At 41.5% G+C, this 15,345-nt stretch overlaps 1 protein-coding gene across 1 annotated transcript; it reads right to left on the bottom strand.

The window, feature by feature from the left end:
- Nucleotides 1-3,637: 3,637 nt before the first annotated feature.
- Nucleotides 3,638-13,760, bottom strand: Lysmd3 (LysM domain containing 3). Its single transcript, XM_028875633.2, has 3 exons — nucleotides 13,672-13,760; nucleotides 8,488-8,753; nucleotides 3,638-5,840 (listed from the first exon to the last, which is right to left on the bottom strand). The coding sequence occupies exons 2-3, from the start codon at nucleotides 8,740-8,742 to the stop codon at nucleotides 5,178-5,180; spliced, it is 918 nt and encodes a 305-aa protein (XP_028731466.1). The 5' UTR covers nucleotides 8,743-8,753; nucleotides 13,672-13,760; the 3' UTR covers nucleotides 3,638-5,177.
- Between the last annotated feature and the right edge of the window lie 1,585 nt (nucleotides 13,761-15,345).

Below are 15,345 nucleotides of genomic sequence, written 5' to 3' on the forward strand. Positions count from 1 at the left end.
GAACATTTGTTTGGTAAAGAAAACTAGTTAATCCTGATTTTTCTCTGCTAAAGAAACATCATTTATTTAGCAGGGATGGTTGAACAAACCCCCACCACATGCAACAAAAGAAGACTCTTGCCCTGACTTTGGCAGGGAGCATGTGCTCACTGTTTTCTTGAACAGTGTTGCTGGAAGATGCCAAAGCATCAGAGGATTGTTGGCCATCTTTCCATCCACCCCTTCAGTGACAAGTGTCAGAGGAATTGTAAGCACAACTTCAAGGTCAAGTCCCTTTAAAATTGAAAGACAGCTGGACGGTGGTGGCACACACCTTTAATCCCAGCACTCAGGAGGCAGAGGCAGGTGGATCTCTCAGTTCAAGGCCAGCCTGGTCTACATATGCATCTAAGTGTCCACATGTGTTCGCAGACCAAAGGCTAGGTAGAGTCTTCCTCTATTACTCTTCATTTGGAGGGAATCACCAATCCGCACTGAGTGTCTGGCCAGCAAGCCCAAGGGATCTTGTCTTGGCCTCCCCTGCACTAGGATCACAGGTGTGCCTTCTTACTCGAGTGCGGGGAATCTGAACTCAGGTCCCACGCCTGTGCAGCAAGCACTTCCTGACTGAGCCATCTCCTGATTCCCGAAGATTTATATTCTTGAAAAGCGTTTTTGTTTTATAAAAAATATATATAATTTACATATAGAGCGTCATATGACACTGACTTAGCTCTATAAGCATGGCCTGGACTTACCCAGTCTTATTCACCAGGAACACAATTCTCCATCGCCCTTCCCTTTATCTAACACTTGTTGTTTTGTGTTCTACAAATAGTTAAGTAGACTTTGACTGTAACAAGTGAGAAATCTGAACGCATAAATATGTGGCAATTTGAGTTTACACCCAGCTGTCAACTCCACTAACTACACTAAAGATTTGCCGTGGCAGGACATGTCCATTAGTGAAATAATGGCACAAACATCATGGAAATAAACAACCACTTTCTACTTAAGATTTAAGCCCTGTTCCATTAGATGAAACTCACACTTGGTATCACTTTTGTGCCAAAAACCTACTGTAAAGACATGTCAGAGGTCCTAAGGGAGAACCTACTATTATGCTTATAAATAGGTAGAATATTAAACTGACTCCTAATGACTCTGAAAACTCATCTGAGAAAGCTATTTGCAGTAAATGATGATTAACTGGCCAAGGGGCAGATACTAAGAGACTATATTGCACACACCCTCCTCTTAAGGCTAAGGATCATTGAGGAAGTGTAGCATGAATCCTAATTTGTCTTAGTAATAAAATCCCAGAGTCAGCTACAGGGGTAAATGCTGAAAGTTCAAAAGAGCAAGCCACAGCCACCACCTTGCCAACTCCTCAGCTGGGCAGAGGGAGGAACATAAGGTGGGAGGAGAAAGGAGCTCACTCTTTCAGGCTGAGGAGTTGGCAAGGTGGTGGTGGCTGTGGCTTGTTCTTTTGTCTCTGATCTTTCAGCCCTTACACCACAGCTGACTCCAGGCTTTCATTTTTAAGACCAATTAGGACTCGTGCTACAAGTAAGAGAAGGTGGAAAGATTCCAGCAGCCAGAGACAGTAGGTGACGACTTGGAAACATCTGGACAGAGCAGTGTGGCTACAGGTGTGAGCTATTGGGACATCGTGTACAGGATGTGTGCAGGCCCAAGCCAGATCAAATCCCAGCAGGCAAGGGAAGTGGACCACACACCTCCAGCCATGAAGCAAACGGTGAATGATAGCAGCCCAGAGAAAAGTTAGTTTCTGTCAGAATGTATCTCATTGGTAAGTCAACCACTGGTCTTAATGTGTGAGTATATGTGTATTAAAGGACACAAAGTTGTGTGCACAGGGAAGAGGTGGATCAGGGAAAAGTTAGGAGTGTGTGTAAATATGAACAAAACACATAGAAAACTTGAAACTCTTAAAGAACTAATGTGAAAAAAATGTACTTCAAGTAGCTTGAAAGAAGAAAATTAAATGTTTGCTTTATTCAATTACATTCAACAACTTCCATTTTCAAATTAATAAAATAGAAACTTTATTAATATTTTTGCATATCCTTAAAATATGAAAAACAAGGCAAAAAGTTTAAAAACCAGTTTTACAGATGTACATGCTAACAATGGTTTAATACATTTGCAATTATATAAAATACATTATACAAAAAATTATAGCTTTTGCATACATAAAATGAATTAAATAAAGCATCATATATTTCTATGATCTAACAGTGCAATATGCACATACTTAGAAAAAAATACTGATTTCCTGAGCAACAATGTTGTAATTCAAAATCAGAAAGAGTCCCATAATAATGCAGTGTTTAAATAACCCTAATTCTAACACTCTGAGACTGGATCTCCACTTCTACTTCTAACCACAGCCTTCATCTTTCCAGTGAGATGTTAGATCTCACTGCCAAAAAGCTTAGTCCAGAAAAAAGCTTTTAACAACCAAACTTCGCTGGAAAAGAAAACTTGAGAATGCATGCTCCTTCCTAATCCATAACATGGCCAGCAAACCATAACTTTGCTTTGTTGAAAGGACAGTGATGATATTTAAGTAGGTATCCATTGGTTCAAAACAAACTCAACCACATCTAACTAGTCTTTAACAAGTCAAGAATGTGTCCTAATATCAGGTCTTTCTTTACTTGCAATTCTAAATTTTTAAGTGAAGTAGTATCAATGACTATGACCACTTCTGTTATAACTGCATACACACAAATACACACACAAAAATTAAAGCCTCAAAGCAAATTCAAGTAAGGGCTTGAACATGATCCATAGTATCAAACAATGACAGTTGTGCTTGTGTTGTCTAGAATACACTGGTTTGCAGTTGCCAAAACTTTGCATACATTTGCAAATGCATATTTAATAGATTTTCAAAAATCTACGAAATGCTAATTTTTTTAAAGATGAAAGCATAATCCTACATATAGAATTATATTTGATTAGTAACTCTAAAATACATAGGAAAAGGAAATTGTGTGGTTGTTTCCTAAGGATGTGTGTTGTATTTCCCTCAAAAAGGATGCTCAAGACAAATGATTTTAACCAGCAGGTATACCTCCTCCTTTAAACATAAGTTATCAAACCCTTGATTACAATTCCAAATAAAACTGGAAAAAAAAAAAAAACACCAACTCTCCAATTTTGTTTGATGTAAACAAAGTCCTTCAAAGGTTATATCACCTGTACTGCCCTCAAGTCATTTTCTACCCTAAAATTTGATTTTTTTCAGCAGGCTTAATAAATATTATGTAAACTGGCTGTGTTAACACTGAGCATATTTACAGATCATGCTCATTTCAAAATGCACATGGTTGTTAAAACAATTAAAAATTATTTTAACTAAGATATACGAAGGGAATTGATTCACTACAACTTTCCTATTATTAAATACTTTAAAGGTAATTTTCTAAACTTCTCTGATATATGTAGGGCTTTAATAAAATGACTGACTTCTGTGTCTTTTTGTAGTGCTTTTTCTTCTCAAAGTATATAAACCCCAAATATAATAAATGTGTATTAATAATTCCTTGTATCAGGATTAGAATTTGATATACAAAATGCTTAAAAAGCTGAAACATTGATTTAGGAAATAATGTCCAGAAAGAGGTGATATATTTTAAGGTGTGCAGTTTATTATACAGAAAACATGCAATCCCAATTCTACCACCTGTACTGATATTTTAAAAACACATATTTAAAATTAAACACTGAAATCAGTATACAAATGCTTCTTAGCCAAACTGGTTGTCTCACAATAGACTTAGAAAATGTCACTATTAAGCCCTTTTGACTAATTCACACTTTGGCCTGTGTTTCTCAGTTTGATAGTGTATATTAGGTACATTTAGATCATCTAAATAGGACATTTATTTTGAAAAGCAGAGGTCAAGGGGCCACCAAATACAACAATCTGTTTACTGCTAATGTCAAAGTCCTGTTCACTCATTTTTTCTCTGCAAGACATGAGAGGCAGATAGTGCAAATCTGCTACTCCATGTTTACTTGTGTTTAAGAGAAGACAAAGTTACACAGCCTATGGAATGACAGCCTATGGAAGGAAATCTGACAATGTTTCAACTTCAATTGTAAAGTGTGTGTGAGCTCACGTAAAGTAACATTGTAAGGCAGGAAGTGTAATTAAGGCATGTTACTATTTGTAACAGCAGTGATTCGTCACAGTATGTAAAGAGGAATTTGCTGAATATACTTTTCTGAATAACACTTCAAAGTGCTACAGAGTGCTTCCAAATATCAGATACAAGTATTTTATTTTAAATGATAAGTGAAAGTGAGGCTGGAGGGCTCCTCATAAAGCTTTCCTTTTTTATGTACTAGGTCTTGACCTATTTCAGTGTCCTTGTGGTCAATTGGTAAGTTTCCAACCCTAAGACATTATTTTGGGGTCTTAAAATATTTAATCTATTTGTTAGCCTCTATTACAGAAATTATAAATTACGTTTCCATATCTGTTTCTACATCTGCTCTCATAACACGTGCTAAAACACGTTTTTAAAGTTTCAAAACTGAAACCAGGCGATGGTGGTGCAAGACTTTAATCCCAGCACTGAGGAGACAGAGCCAGGCAGATCACTTGGGAGACAGAGTCAGCCTGGTCTACAGAGCGAGATCCAGGACAGGCACCAAAACTACACAGAGAAACCCTGTCTCAAAAGACAAAAAAAAAAAAGTTTCAAAATTGAGTGTTAAGTACTTGGTATCATAATTTTAGAATCAAAACCAGTATTTTGGTGGTATGGTAGCAAATTTTCTTCAGCTGCTAAGCATTTGAAAATCTTGACATGAACAACCTTAAATTAAAAAATAATTTTTCAAAAAACAAATTTAATCACAACTAATCCTGAATAAGAAAAATGACAGCATTTTGCACGTTAGAATTCTTAACCATACAAGTAAATTAATTTCTGCTTTAAGAACTGATACAGCAGATGTATTCTGACCAGTCTCAATATAAAGAAGCACATGTGTGTGTTACAGACAATCCATTTGTAAAAGGCTTAGTGGTTCCTAGCAAGGTGAAAACAGAGCATCTTCGATGTCCCTGGATGCTGACTTCGAAGCAGCTGTTGGCTATCTGTGAACCGCCATATCCATAGGCATACATGCTCATCAACACTGATCAGAGCTCACTGCTACGTTCTGTGTGGAGCAGCAGGTGATTGCGGATCTTGCCTATATAGGTTATGGTCATCTTGTTGACTAACATGCATTCCTTGTGTTGGAGCAATTCCATTTTCCATTTCTCTGTGCTGTGACGGAGGTGTGAGTCCTGGATGCAAATGTGAAGAGCCCACTGTTGAATGGTGACTAACATCCACTTTCGCTAAAATTTCATAATAGAGCAAATAAAATACTGGTGTTATTATACCCACTATCAGCATTATCACCACAGCTGTCCACCAACCAATTCCCCAGTCTGCTCCATAGTACGGGTCCTTTCTGTGAGCGCTTCTGCTCTCCGGTTCGAAGCGGCTCTGTCGTGCTGTTAAGGCAGACACCACCTCGCTCAGGTTCTCCCTCTTGGTGTCGGTGCACTTCCCTATCTGCTCTATGTCTCGGTCCACTTCTTCCAGGAAACGGCCGGCTGACTCAGTGGAAGGCAGACAGGCACCGGGGGCCACAGCTTCCCGCTCTGGAGCACATGCGACGGGTGGAGGATGCAAAGCTTGTCTTCCTTTCAGAGGATGAAGAGTTTCAGTCAAAGAACTAAACTTTTTAACTGGAATTTTGATAGACCTAAGGGCAAAAAAATCTTGATCACTGATGAGGTTGTTAACTCTTTTGATATCTGCTACCTGCAAAAAAAGAAAAAAATGCAACATTCAACTGAATTCTAAAACTACACAAAACCTTCATCCACTCACTTACTTTGGAGGGAAAATAGTTGAATTTCCTTCTTACTATTAGTACTGGCACCACACCCAAATTTTAAATTTCCTTGTATATGAGAATTCTAAGCACTAAATTTATCCAGTGTTAGAAAATCTCCACAACTGTGTATTGTTACCCAGATCGCAGTAACTCCAGTTAATACTCAGATATTTTGTTCTTCTACTTTGTACATCATACAAATTTACCATGGGTAATGTATGTTGGCAAGCAACTGGTACTAATGAAATTGGAGTATCAGCACACTAACTTACCAGTTAAAAGAACGATATGTTAGCAAAACTAAAATGCCATCAACACTACAATGCACCATGATTCTAGTTTTCTCTCAGGAGGAAAAAGCTGCACCAGATATAATAAAGACATCTGTTTACCACTAGTTAGCAGTATGCATACAGATTTTAGACACACTGGCTTTTAGTGCATGAGATGTGAATGATGTTCAACAGAGGTGAAGCCAGATGCCTGAAACTCAAATGGGAGGATGTGAGAGCTGGACAGAGTCACTAGAAAATGTTCTGAGGGAAAACAGAGGAGAGTGCCCTGCACAATGCCAACATTTGAGGGATACATAAGAGAACCGAGAGAGAGTGGTCAGGACGGCAGGATCACAGGGGGGTCGAGGACACATCTGTGAAGAACAGCTGCCGCTTTCTAGCCGTGTGTTTGAGGGTGAGCAGCCTTCAACTCCTCCATTTCCATACCTGTAAAGTGTAGAGTGACACTCCCTGCCTTAGAAGGCTGGTGTGAACACCAATGGGTTCACACACATCAAGAGTACTTGAGTAGTGATCTACACTGTATCTGTCACACAATGTCAGCTTTTACTGAATATTACGTAGCAGGAGACTCAAGTCTTCAGTGTCGGTCAAGATGAGCGTTTACCAGGGAGCAGTGATCAGAATCAGATTAGCATCTGTACTTGGACAAATTCTCTTGTATTTTTGGATGATTGCAGTAGAGAACTATAGACTAACTAGGAGGTGAGACACTGGAGGACTTACTACCTGTCTACTTTAGCCCATTTTGTCTTAAAGCAGGTGAAGACTCTGGGGCAAACCCCAACACATGACCTCACTCCATTTTAATCTCTCTTGCTTTACTAAGAACTACTAGGGACTCTGAATCGGCATCTAAGACTCTAGGCTACTTCTCTAAATATACCGAATAATGTTTCCTGGGTTACACTAACTAACTTGGACACATTTAGGATTTCAGCCCCAGATCTTTCATTCTCCTCATCACTGTTTTGTAAGAAGCATATTTTCAATATAGCAATAACGACTGGCGTATAAGCAATGGTAAGTTGATTTGTAAGCTAATGTTTCTATGCAGGCTGAGCGTTCGTCACAAGGGAGCACCATGAGCGACCCACTCTCCCCACAGGGCCAGTGACTTCTCTGCTGTGTAAGTCATCAGGTGTCAGCATCCCTGCGTTGGTCCTTAGTGACTGTGCAGGAAAAGCCAAGTGCCCACCCATCTCTCTACCTCATCAAAAATATGCCAGTAAACAACCTCATTAATCTTTAAATCTAAAGCTATAATTTACTTGGACATTCTATAGCTGAAAAAAATATAACATAGGACCTCACGGCCAAAGAATTTGGGTTTTTTTAATCCTATTTAAACATACATACTACATAGTACATACATATACACTGACATAGCAAATGTATAAAATGTGCTTTCTTACTGTAGAGTAGTATGACAAGTCACCAGTAAAGAGATTTCAAGTATAAAAATATTTTATATTATGAAAAATTCTAGATGGAAACATTAAACAAGGAGAGCAAAGAATGAATTTTAGAATTTAGAATTTCACTTTATTAAAAAGAGCTCTTGCCGGATAGTGGTGGCGCACACCTTTAATCCCAGCACAGAGGCAGGTGGATCTCTGTGAGTTCAAGGCCAGCTTGGTTCCAGGACAGGCTCCAAAGCTACACAAAGAAACCTTGTCTTGAAAAAAACAAACAAACAAACAAACAAACAAAGAGCTCTCATGTTATCTGTTAAACTAAAACAGGGCTGTAGGCAGCTGAGGGGTTAAATGCACGTGCTGCTCTGGCACAGGACCTGGGTTTGGTTTCCAGCACCCCTCTGGGCAGCTCACAACCACCTGTAACTCCAGCTCCAGGGAAGCCAACACCCTCTTCTAGCTGCCAATGAAGTCTGTCTATAAGGTTATAAAGGATATCCAAGATAGGAGAAATGCATGATGCAGAATAATTCACAGTCTATGCCAATTTAAAAAAAATACAAAATCCTTTATCAGTCCCTAGATACTTATCTATATAGATAATTACAAGCACAAAAAGAAGGTACAGAGACACACAATCGTGACAGACTGAATTAGCAGAAATTCAAGCAGTCACTTAAAATGTTAAAAAGGTCATGTCCACAGGCATGAAAGATCTCTGTACAAAGAAAAAAAACGAGGAAAAAGAAAAGGAAGGAAGCTGAGAAGACAAGAATGACTTCAATTCTGGTTGGGCTCATGAACAAATCATCTATTCTGGACTCCATTATGCAAAGCTAAATTAAATTAACTCTTACCGTACAACAGTACTGAAGGGCTACTGCATTTAGAGTGTCTCCTTCCTGTATGTCTTTTGTTAGCAGAATGATGTCATCAAGCCTGTCTCTCGATGTACTTCTTCGAACCTTCTCCCTTCCTCTGGGCCGAAGTTCATACACTTCAGCATCTTCTTCCAACAGGTCACTGTCTGTACAATTCCCAAAGGTATGTAGCTGGCCGCTGCCCTGAGTTCCTGGGAGGGAGACAGTTCGATTCTGGTTCCTCCCCGCCATGATGTTATAATCTGGAGGAAAGAAGACAAACCTTGGAATGTCACAGACCCATTTCATTATTTACATGCATCTTACAGTCTAAATACTAATCTTTCAAATAATCATTGTTTTTAGTTACGTGGTAAACTGAGGTTCAAGTTCCGTAACTGTGGCAGTGCATCCAAGAAGCTGCCAGTGGAGACAGCATGGGAAGGGGTCAGCTAACACACGCTTACACGCTCCACGCAGGACTCTTGTTCACCGAGACACTTCTACACAATCCCAGGTTTATAGGTATATATCACAGGTGTATAATACAAACATTTACAGACAATAATCAAGAGGAATTTCATTTTAAAACCATTATTTGGTACACATGTAATTTTGCCATTTACTAAAGACAAAAGTAGACCTGAATATTGAGATGTTCTTGTGCTTGTTCCTTTCTCTATCCAAATTCAATCTGCCTTGTGCCCCTGAGATGGCTCAGTGGTTAGTGGTGCTTGCTGCCAAGCCTGACCACCTAAATTCATCTCTGTGACCCACAAGACCCACAAAGTAGAAGGAAAGAACCCATGTCCACAAATTGTCCTCTGACCTCCAAATCCATGATATAAAAAAATTACATGAAACAATCAATCTTGGCTGAATTTTTGGTACTGTACAACACAGATAATTTTCAACATTTTTCAGAGTTAATCAATGAAATGATTTAGAGTTGCCAATGCTTAGAATGCTATTTCACTCAAACGTGAACACAAAATGCCAGATATTTATGGCCACTTCAGAAATTGTTCAAAATCTCAAGCCAAATTCATTTAACACTTTCTCATAAAACCCGTCAACAACTCTAACAGAAATCCTTTTTTTAATTAATTAGTTAATTTGTTTATGGAGTGTGTGCTGCCATGAGTAGAGGTCAGAGGACAACTCCGGGTACCTGGTTCTCTCCTTCCACCATGTGGGTTCTGGGGAATCGATCTCAGTTCACCAGGGGTGGCAGCAAGGACCTTCATACACGAAGTCACTTTGCCGGTGCTCTAAAAGCAATTTTTTCAACCAAACATCGTAGTAATTACTATCCAAAAATAAATTAATTTGACACCTATATGCTGAGACATTAAGTAGAAAATGTGAAACATCCTTGTTTTATAATGGAGGCATTCTGTTTCCATGGAGTGGGGAACTTTTTCCTGAGAGCGCTTGGTCAGCATCATGTGATCTGATGGCATGCATACAAGTGTGCATGTGCAGAACCGGCTGCAGAGCCTGAGCGCTGAGCGCTGTCAGGAATACCCCAGGTACCTGACTGCCTGATTCTCAATGATTTCTGGCTCTTCTGCTCTCAGAACCCCTTTACTTTTGTCAGAGTTTTTGTAACCCCACATTCAGATGTGTGACCCCGGATGTGGGTTGAGGGCCTGTTTTAAGAAGCTGTGATGTCTGGGTGTGGTGACACACACCTTTCATCCCAGCAACGGGAAAGCAAAGACAGGTAGATATCTCCATGAATCCACGGCCAGGCTGGTCTACACGATGAGATTCAGTGTCAAATTTAAAAAACAAAATAAGCAGTGAGTCAATGAACCACATATCACAAACACATGGGTAACTATATTCAAAACTAGAAAAATTGGGCTGGAGAGATGGCCCAGCGGTTAAGAGCACTGGCTGCTCTTCCAGAGGTCCTGAGTTCAATTCCCAGCAACCACATGGTGGCTCACAACCATCTGTAATGAGATCTGGTGCCTTCTTCTGGCATGCAGGGATACATGCAGGCAGAACACTGTATACATAATAAATAAATAAATCTTTAAAAAAATTAGAAAAATTACTGTGCTTTCTATATCAAACCATTAAGTTCACTTATTTACTATGAAGAAAATTAGAAAGTTCTGTTTAATTTCTTAAGAATTTTCAACTGTTTACAACTTGTAGCTCTGAAGGAATTGAAACATGTGTTTTATAACACACACAATACTCCTAGGAATTCAAACTTTTCTTGTTCTGCATTTGATTTCACACAGGATTAAATATCTCTGCACTTCTAACTCACTGGATCTTGTTAAATTCACAATTTATATGTATTACATATAGTTTAAGCTCTGGACCATGTTAAATTCAGAATTTATATTTATTACAGTATAGTCTATACTCACGATTATAGGTCACAAGTTTGCTCCTGAACAGGGATGTTTCTTTGAAAGCTTTTATTTTAACAAAGTTTTCATTAGATTCAGTTTATACCCCATAAAGACGAATGGATTCTAGGCATTTACATTCACTTACACTTAAAAAAAAAATCAACTGAGAACTGGGCAAAGAAATATTCATCAATATTCATGAATATCTCTCCTTTACTTCCAAAGTCACTATCAGCATGCCTTCATCAATTTGTCCAACTCTCATTAAAAAGAAACAAGCACAAGATCCTAAAGAACAAATTTCACATACACTAGTTTGGCCTCAAATTAATCATCCATGTGAGCGAGGATAGACATAATAAATAAGACAGGCTTTCACAGACTAAACAAACCAAACAAACAAACAAAAAAACAAAAAGCTTTCAAACTTCAATGTATCTCAGACTTGAAGCATCCATTCCTGAATATAGTACCATTCCCTAAGATATGGAAGACAAGAGGAGGTAGGCGCCGGGTGTGACTGTTTTGCCTGTTAGTTTTCTTTGTCAATTAGAAACTAGAGTCATCTGAGAAAAGGAAACTTCAGTTGAGAAAATGCCTCATGAGACTGGCCTGGAGATAAATCTGTGGGGCATTTTCTGGGCTAATGACAGATGTGGGAGGGCTAGTCTACTGTGGGTAGTGCCATTCTTGGGCAGTTGGTCCTAGGATGTTTAAGAAAGCAGGCTGAGCCGGGTGGTGGTGGTGGTGGTGGTGGTGTGGTGGTGGGGTGGTGGTGCACACCTTTAATCCCAGCACTTGGGAGGCAGAGCCAGGCGGATCTCTGTGAGTTCCAGGCCAGCCTGGGCTACCAAGAGAGGCGCAAAGCTACACAGAGAAACCCTGTCTCGAAAACCAAAAAAAAAAGAAAAAAAAAGGAAAGCAGGCTGAGGAAGCTATGGAAATCAAGTCAGTAAACAGCGTTCTTCCGTAAACTGCCTTAGCTTCCCTCAATGATGGACTGTGATGGGGATGTGTAAGCCAAAGAAACTCCTCCCCAGGTTGCTTTTGTTCATGGTCTTTATCACAGTAACTGAAAGCAAACCAGGTCCAATTATAATGAATTCCTCTAAGACAGCAAAATCTAATGTCAACTACACAATCGTGTTATCTCGGTGAAGATCAGATCTTGCAGCAAGCATAGAAAAGGAGTGCCCAGGAGAGGAAGAAACCATTAAATGTTATGTCATGGAATCCTAGAATACAAAATGAAGTCTAGAAGGATGTATTCCTGTTTTGGAGTCTATGGATGAGAAACAAGTTTAAAAAAAAATGCAACGAAGTGAAGGTGGGGGCGGGAAGGAACAGCAAAAACAACTGACCCCAAATCCAGAGATGACAGAGATTACAGTCTCTGTGAAAACATACCTGAGTTTCAAAAGATTTCAATTAATTAAATCTAGCCCTTAAAATCCAGTTTCTGGGCTTGCTTTACAGCAACACTGTATTGCTTTAAAAATTCAAAGGTCTCTATTTAGATACTTAGTAACTAATAGCTCTATACATTACTCACTTGATTCGGTTGCTCCCACAGGTGCTACATTATTTCTTGCCAAAAACTAACACCCCTATTTGACAGCCCCAAACTAAAGAAAGCCCACACTTCACATCTCAGTAAGGCCTGTTTCTCTAAGGACAAGTTCTGTTTACACTTCTCCAGGTCTTTTCTTTAAAAAGTAACAACAACAACAACAACAACAACAATCCCACATCTTTAATCTAGGGAATAGTATCTGTCAGCCTTGTGGACTCAATCAGAAGCAAGCTGCATACAAACGTGTATTACCTGGGGAAAAACCTGTTTCGTGTTCTCAAAAGCCAACCATGATCAGAAAAGATTCCACACAGAGCAATGTGCCCTAGGCACGCTGTCCCTGACATTCTCAGTACAGCTATGTGAAATTTACTGAGTGATGCCTAAAAGCCAGTTGAGACAAAATTTACTGACATCAATTTTTTTCCTCACGATAGGTTCCCAGCTAGGAATCGAAAGCTCGCATCTTCACGTACTAAGTCTCTTCCTCTAAAATGAAAGGGAAGCTGAATAAGCAACCTGGACATTCATATCTGACTAACCAAGAATTGGCTGTGCTGGTCTGTAATCCAAGGGCCAAGCTACACTTTGCCCCAGGCAGATAATAACATGATCAAACAACTAAAGATTAGAAAGTACAGAGTATCTGAGTCATCGGGCTCGGTTCTCTCCACCTCTCTAAATTCTCTATGGAATCTGGCTTCGTAGAACTAGAACAAGTTGCAGGCTGACAAACGGCCTGAAAGTGATCATCAACGGATACAAGGGAGCACGTTTTCATCCGCTCAGCCTATAACCGAAAGCGAGCTCGCAAACCCCTAGGTACGACATGCTAACTGCTACTGGGTGTTCGGTCTTGACCTTAGGCAGGGCGGGACAAACGATTCCTAGGGGACAACCCAGTTCAGCACTCGGGACAGAATCACCCCGGTCCTCTCCACCAGGGCCAAGTCTAAGCCAAAGCGACGACTACGAAACTTCCTCCCCGTCCATTGCACGCCTTTATTTCTATTTCTCCTTCCCCTCCGGTCGTCCCCTCCACGGATTACCGACCGCATCTCTGATTTGCAAGTCGCAGCATCAGCCTGGGACGCTACGGAGCAGACGCCGTGGGGACCGGCCGGCGGGGAAAGGGCCGCCCGGAACCGAGAGGCGAGCGTCCTCCCCGCGCCGGGGGAGCGCCCCGCGGTGACCCCGGCCGCCGTCGCCCCGCCCGGCCCCAGCCGCCGTCACCTGTCCGCCAGCACCGCCGCGGCCCCGGGGAAGCTCATGACCGACCCCGGGTTCTCGGCCGTCCCGGGCGCGCTCCTGCCGCCGCCGTCGCCGCCGTCCCGCCTTCCGGACCGACAGCCGCCGCCACGTCCGCAAACCTGCGCTGCGTCATCGCGTAAGAGGAGGCGGAGGTGCGAGGGCGCGGGCGGGCGGGGGCGGGGAGCCCGGGCCCGGCGGCCAACCGCAGGCCCACGCCAGCGCGCAGGCGCGCCGACGCCGCTGGGGGCGGGCCTGGCTTCGGCCCCGCCTCCTGCCCCGCCCCTCCGGTGGGGGGGCTCCCGGCCCAGTGGGGTCACCGCGCGGATCCGGGCGAGCCCAGCCCGCCACCCGAGCAGAGAAAGACAGACCGAGAGCCGCTGTGCATTTCTTCTCGCTCAGTATCTGGAATTTTCTTCCCGGTGGGGCAGAAGAAAGCACAAGCACGGGGTTAACGTTCCTGTTTTAGAAAAGCCAACTGTGAGCCCATAGGGCAGCGAGACGGGCCGTCTTGGGTCCCTCGCTGAGCTGCGTGAGCCCTCCAGAGCCAAGCCCGGGAAGGGTCTGCCCTGGAGCGACTCACTGAATGGGACAAAGTTGTCAACAACTTGTAACTAATCTACTCGCACTTGAAAATTAACAGGGCGTCACAGGTAGTCACTGTTGCCCTATCTGATGCCAGTGACGTAAGAACCCCGTGTCTTCCGACTTAATTTTTATCACAAATTTACTGAAGGGGTAGATGAAATGTTTGTATCTATGCAAATGACTGTACGGCATTTTAATGGTGTGTCTGGTATTTTGTGTTGACTACAGACACTCCACATTGCTCGAACGCCGGATGTACCGCACTTCTCTTTACAGTCTGAATAGCTATTCCTTATGAAGCCTTTGGGACGGCGTTCCAAACCCTTTTCAAAGGGTTTTTTGTTTGGTTGGTTGGTTGGTCGGCTTTCTGGGTAGTGTCTCTGCAAGGGTTGGGGATTTTACTTACATTGCAATAAGCGCCTTTTATTTGAAGGGATGGGCACTGTGCTCTGTGCTGAACAATGCTACAAAGACCTCTAAGCAAAGAAAACCGAAAAGAAAAAAAACACACACACACAAAAAGTTTGCAGGAGCTGTTCTGTGCGCTGTTGCCCCTGTGACACCGCTTGGCTGTAACCATCTATCACGGAGACATTTTCTCATCAGGAGACAAAGGGTATATTCGTCCTTGATGTGTACGGCTTCAGCTGTTCGGCGCTCATGAATGTTAATGGAATGAAACCTTCTTTCTGCACGTAGGTTACTTTTCTTATTTTAATGTCAATAGGCCACGGAATCCTTGGAGAGTCTGCGCGATGGAATGAATTCCAAGCATTTCTTCAGGACTGCTACCTGTTCACTTCGGAGAGACATTCTACAAATGTCTGCAAAGCTTTTAAACAATTATTTACATCTAACAAAAATTGAATAATTTATTTCTTTACAAAAAGGCCACGATGTATACATTTTATTATTAGACTCTACAAAAGAAGCAGTTAGCCATGAATTTTGGCTGAGTTCCAAAAAGCTGGCCAGTAGGAACAAGTATTTGTCTTTGGAAGAAGGATGTTCTCAGCAATCCACAAGGCCAAAAGGATTCTTTGTTTTTTCAGATCTCATCTGATATGTTTT

Source organism: Peromyscus leucopus, chromosome 11 (assembly GCF_004664715.2).
Source record: "Peromyscus leucopus breed LL Stock chromosome 11, UCI_PerLeu_2.1, whole genome shotgun sequence".
In the NCBI taxonomy this organism is placed as follows: Eukaryota; Metazoa; Chordata; class Mammalia; order Rodentia; family Cricetidae; genus Peromyscus; species Peromyscus leucopus.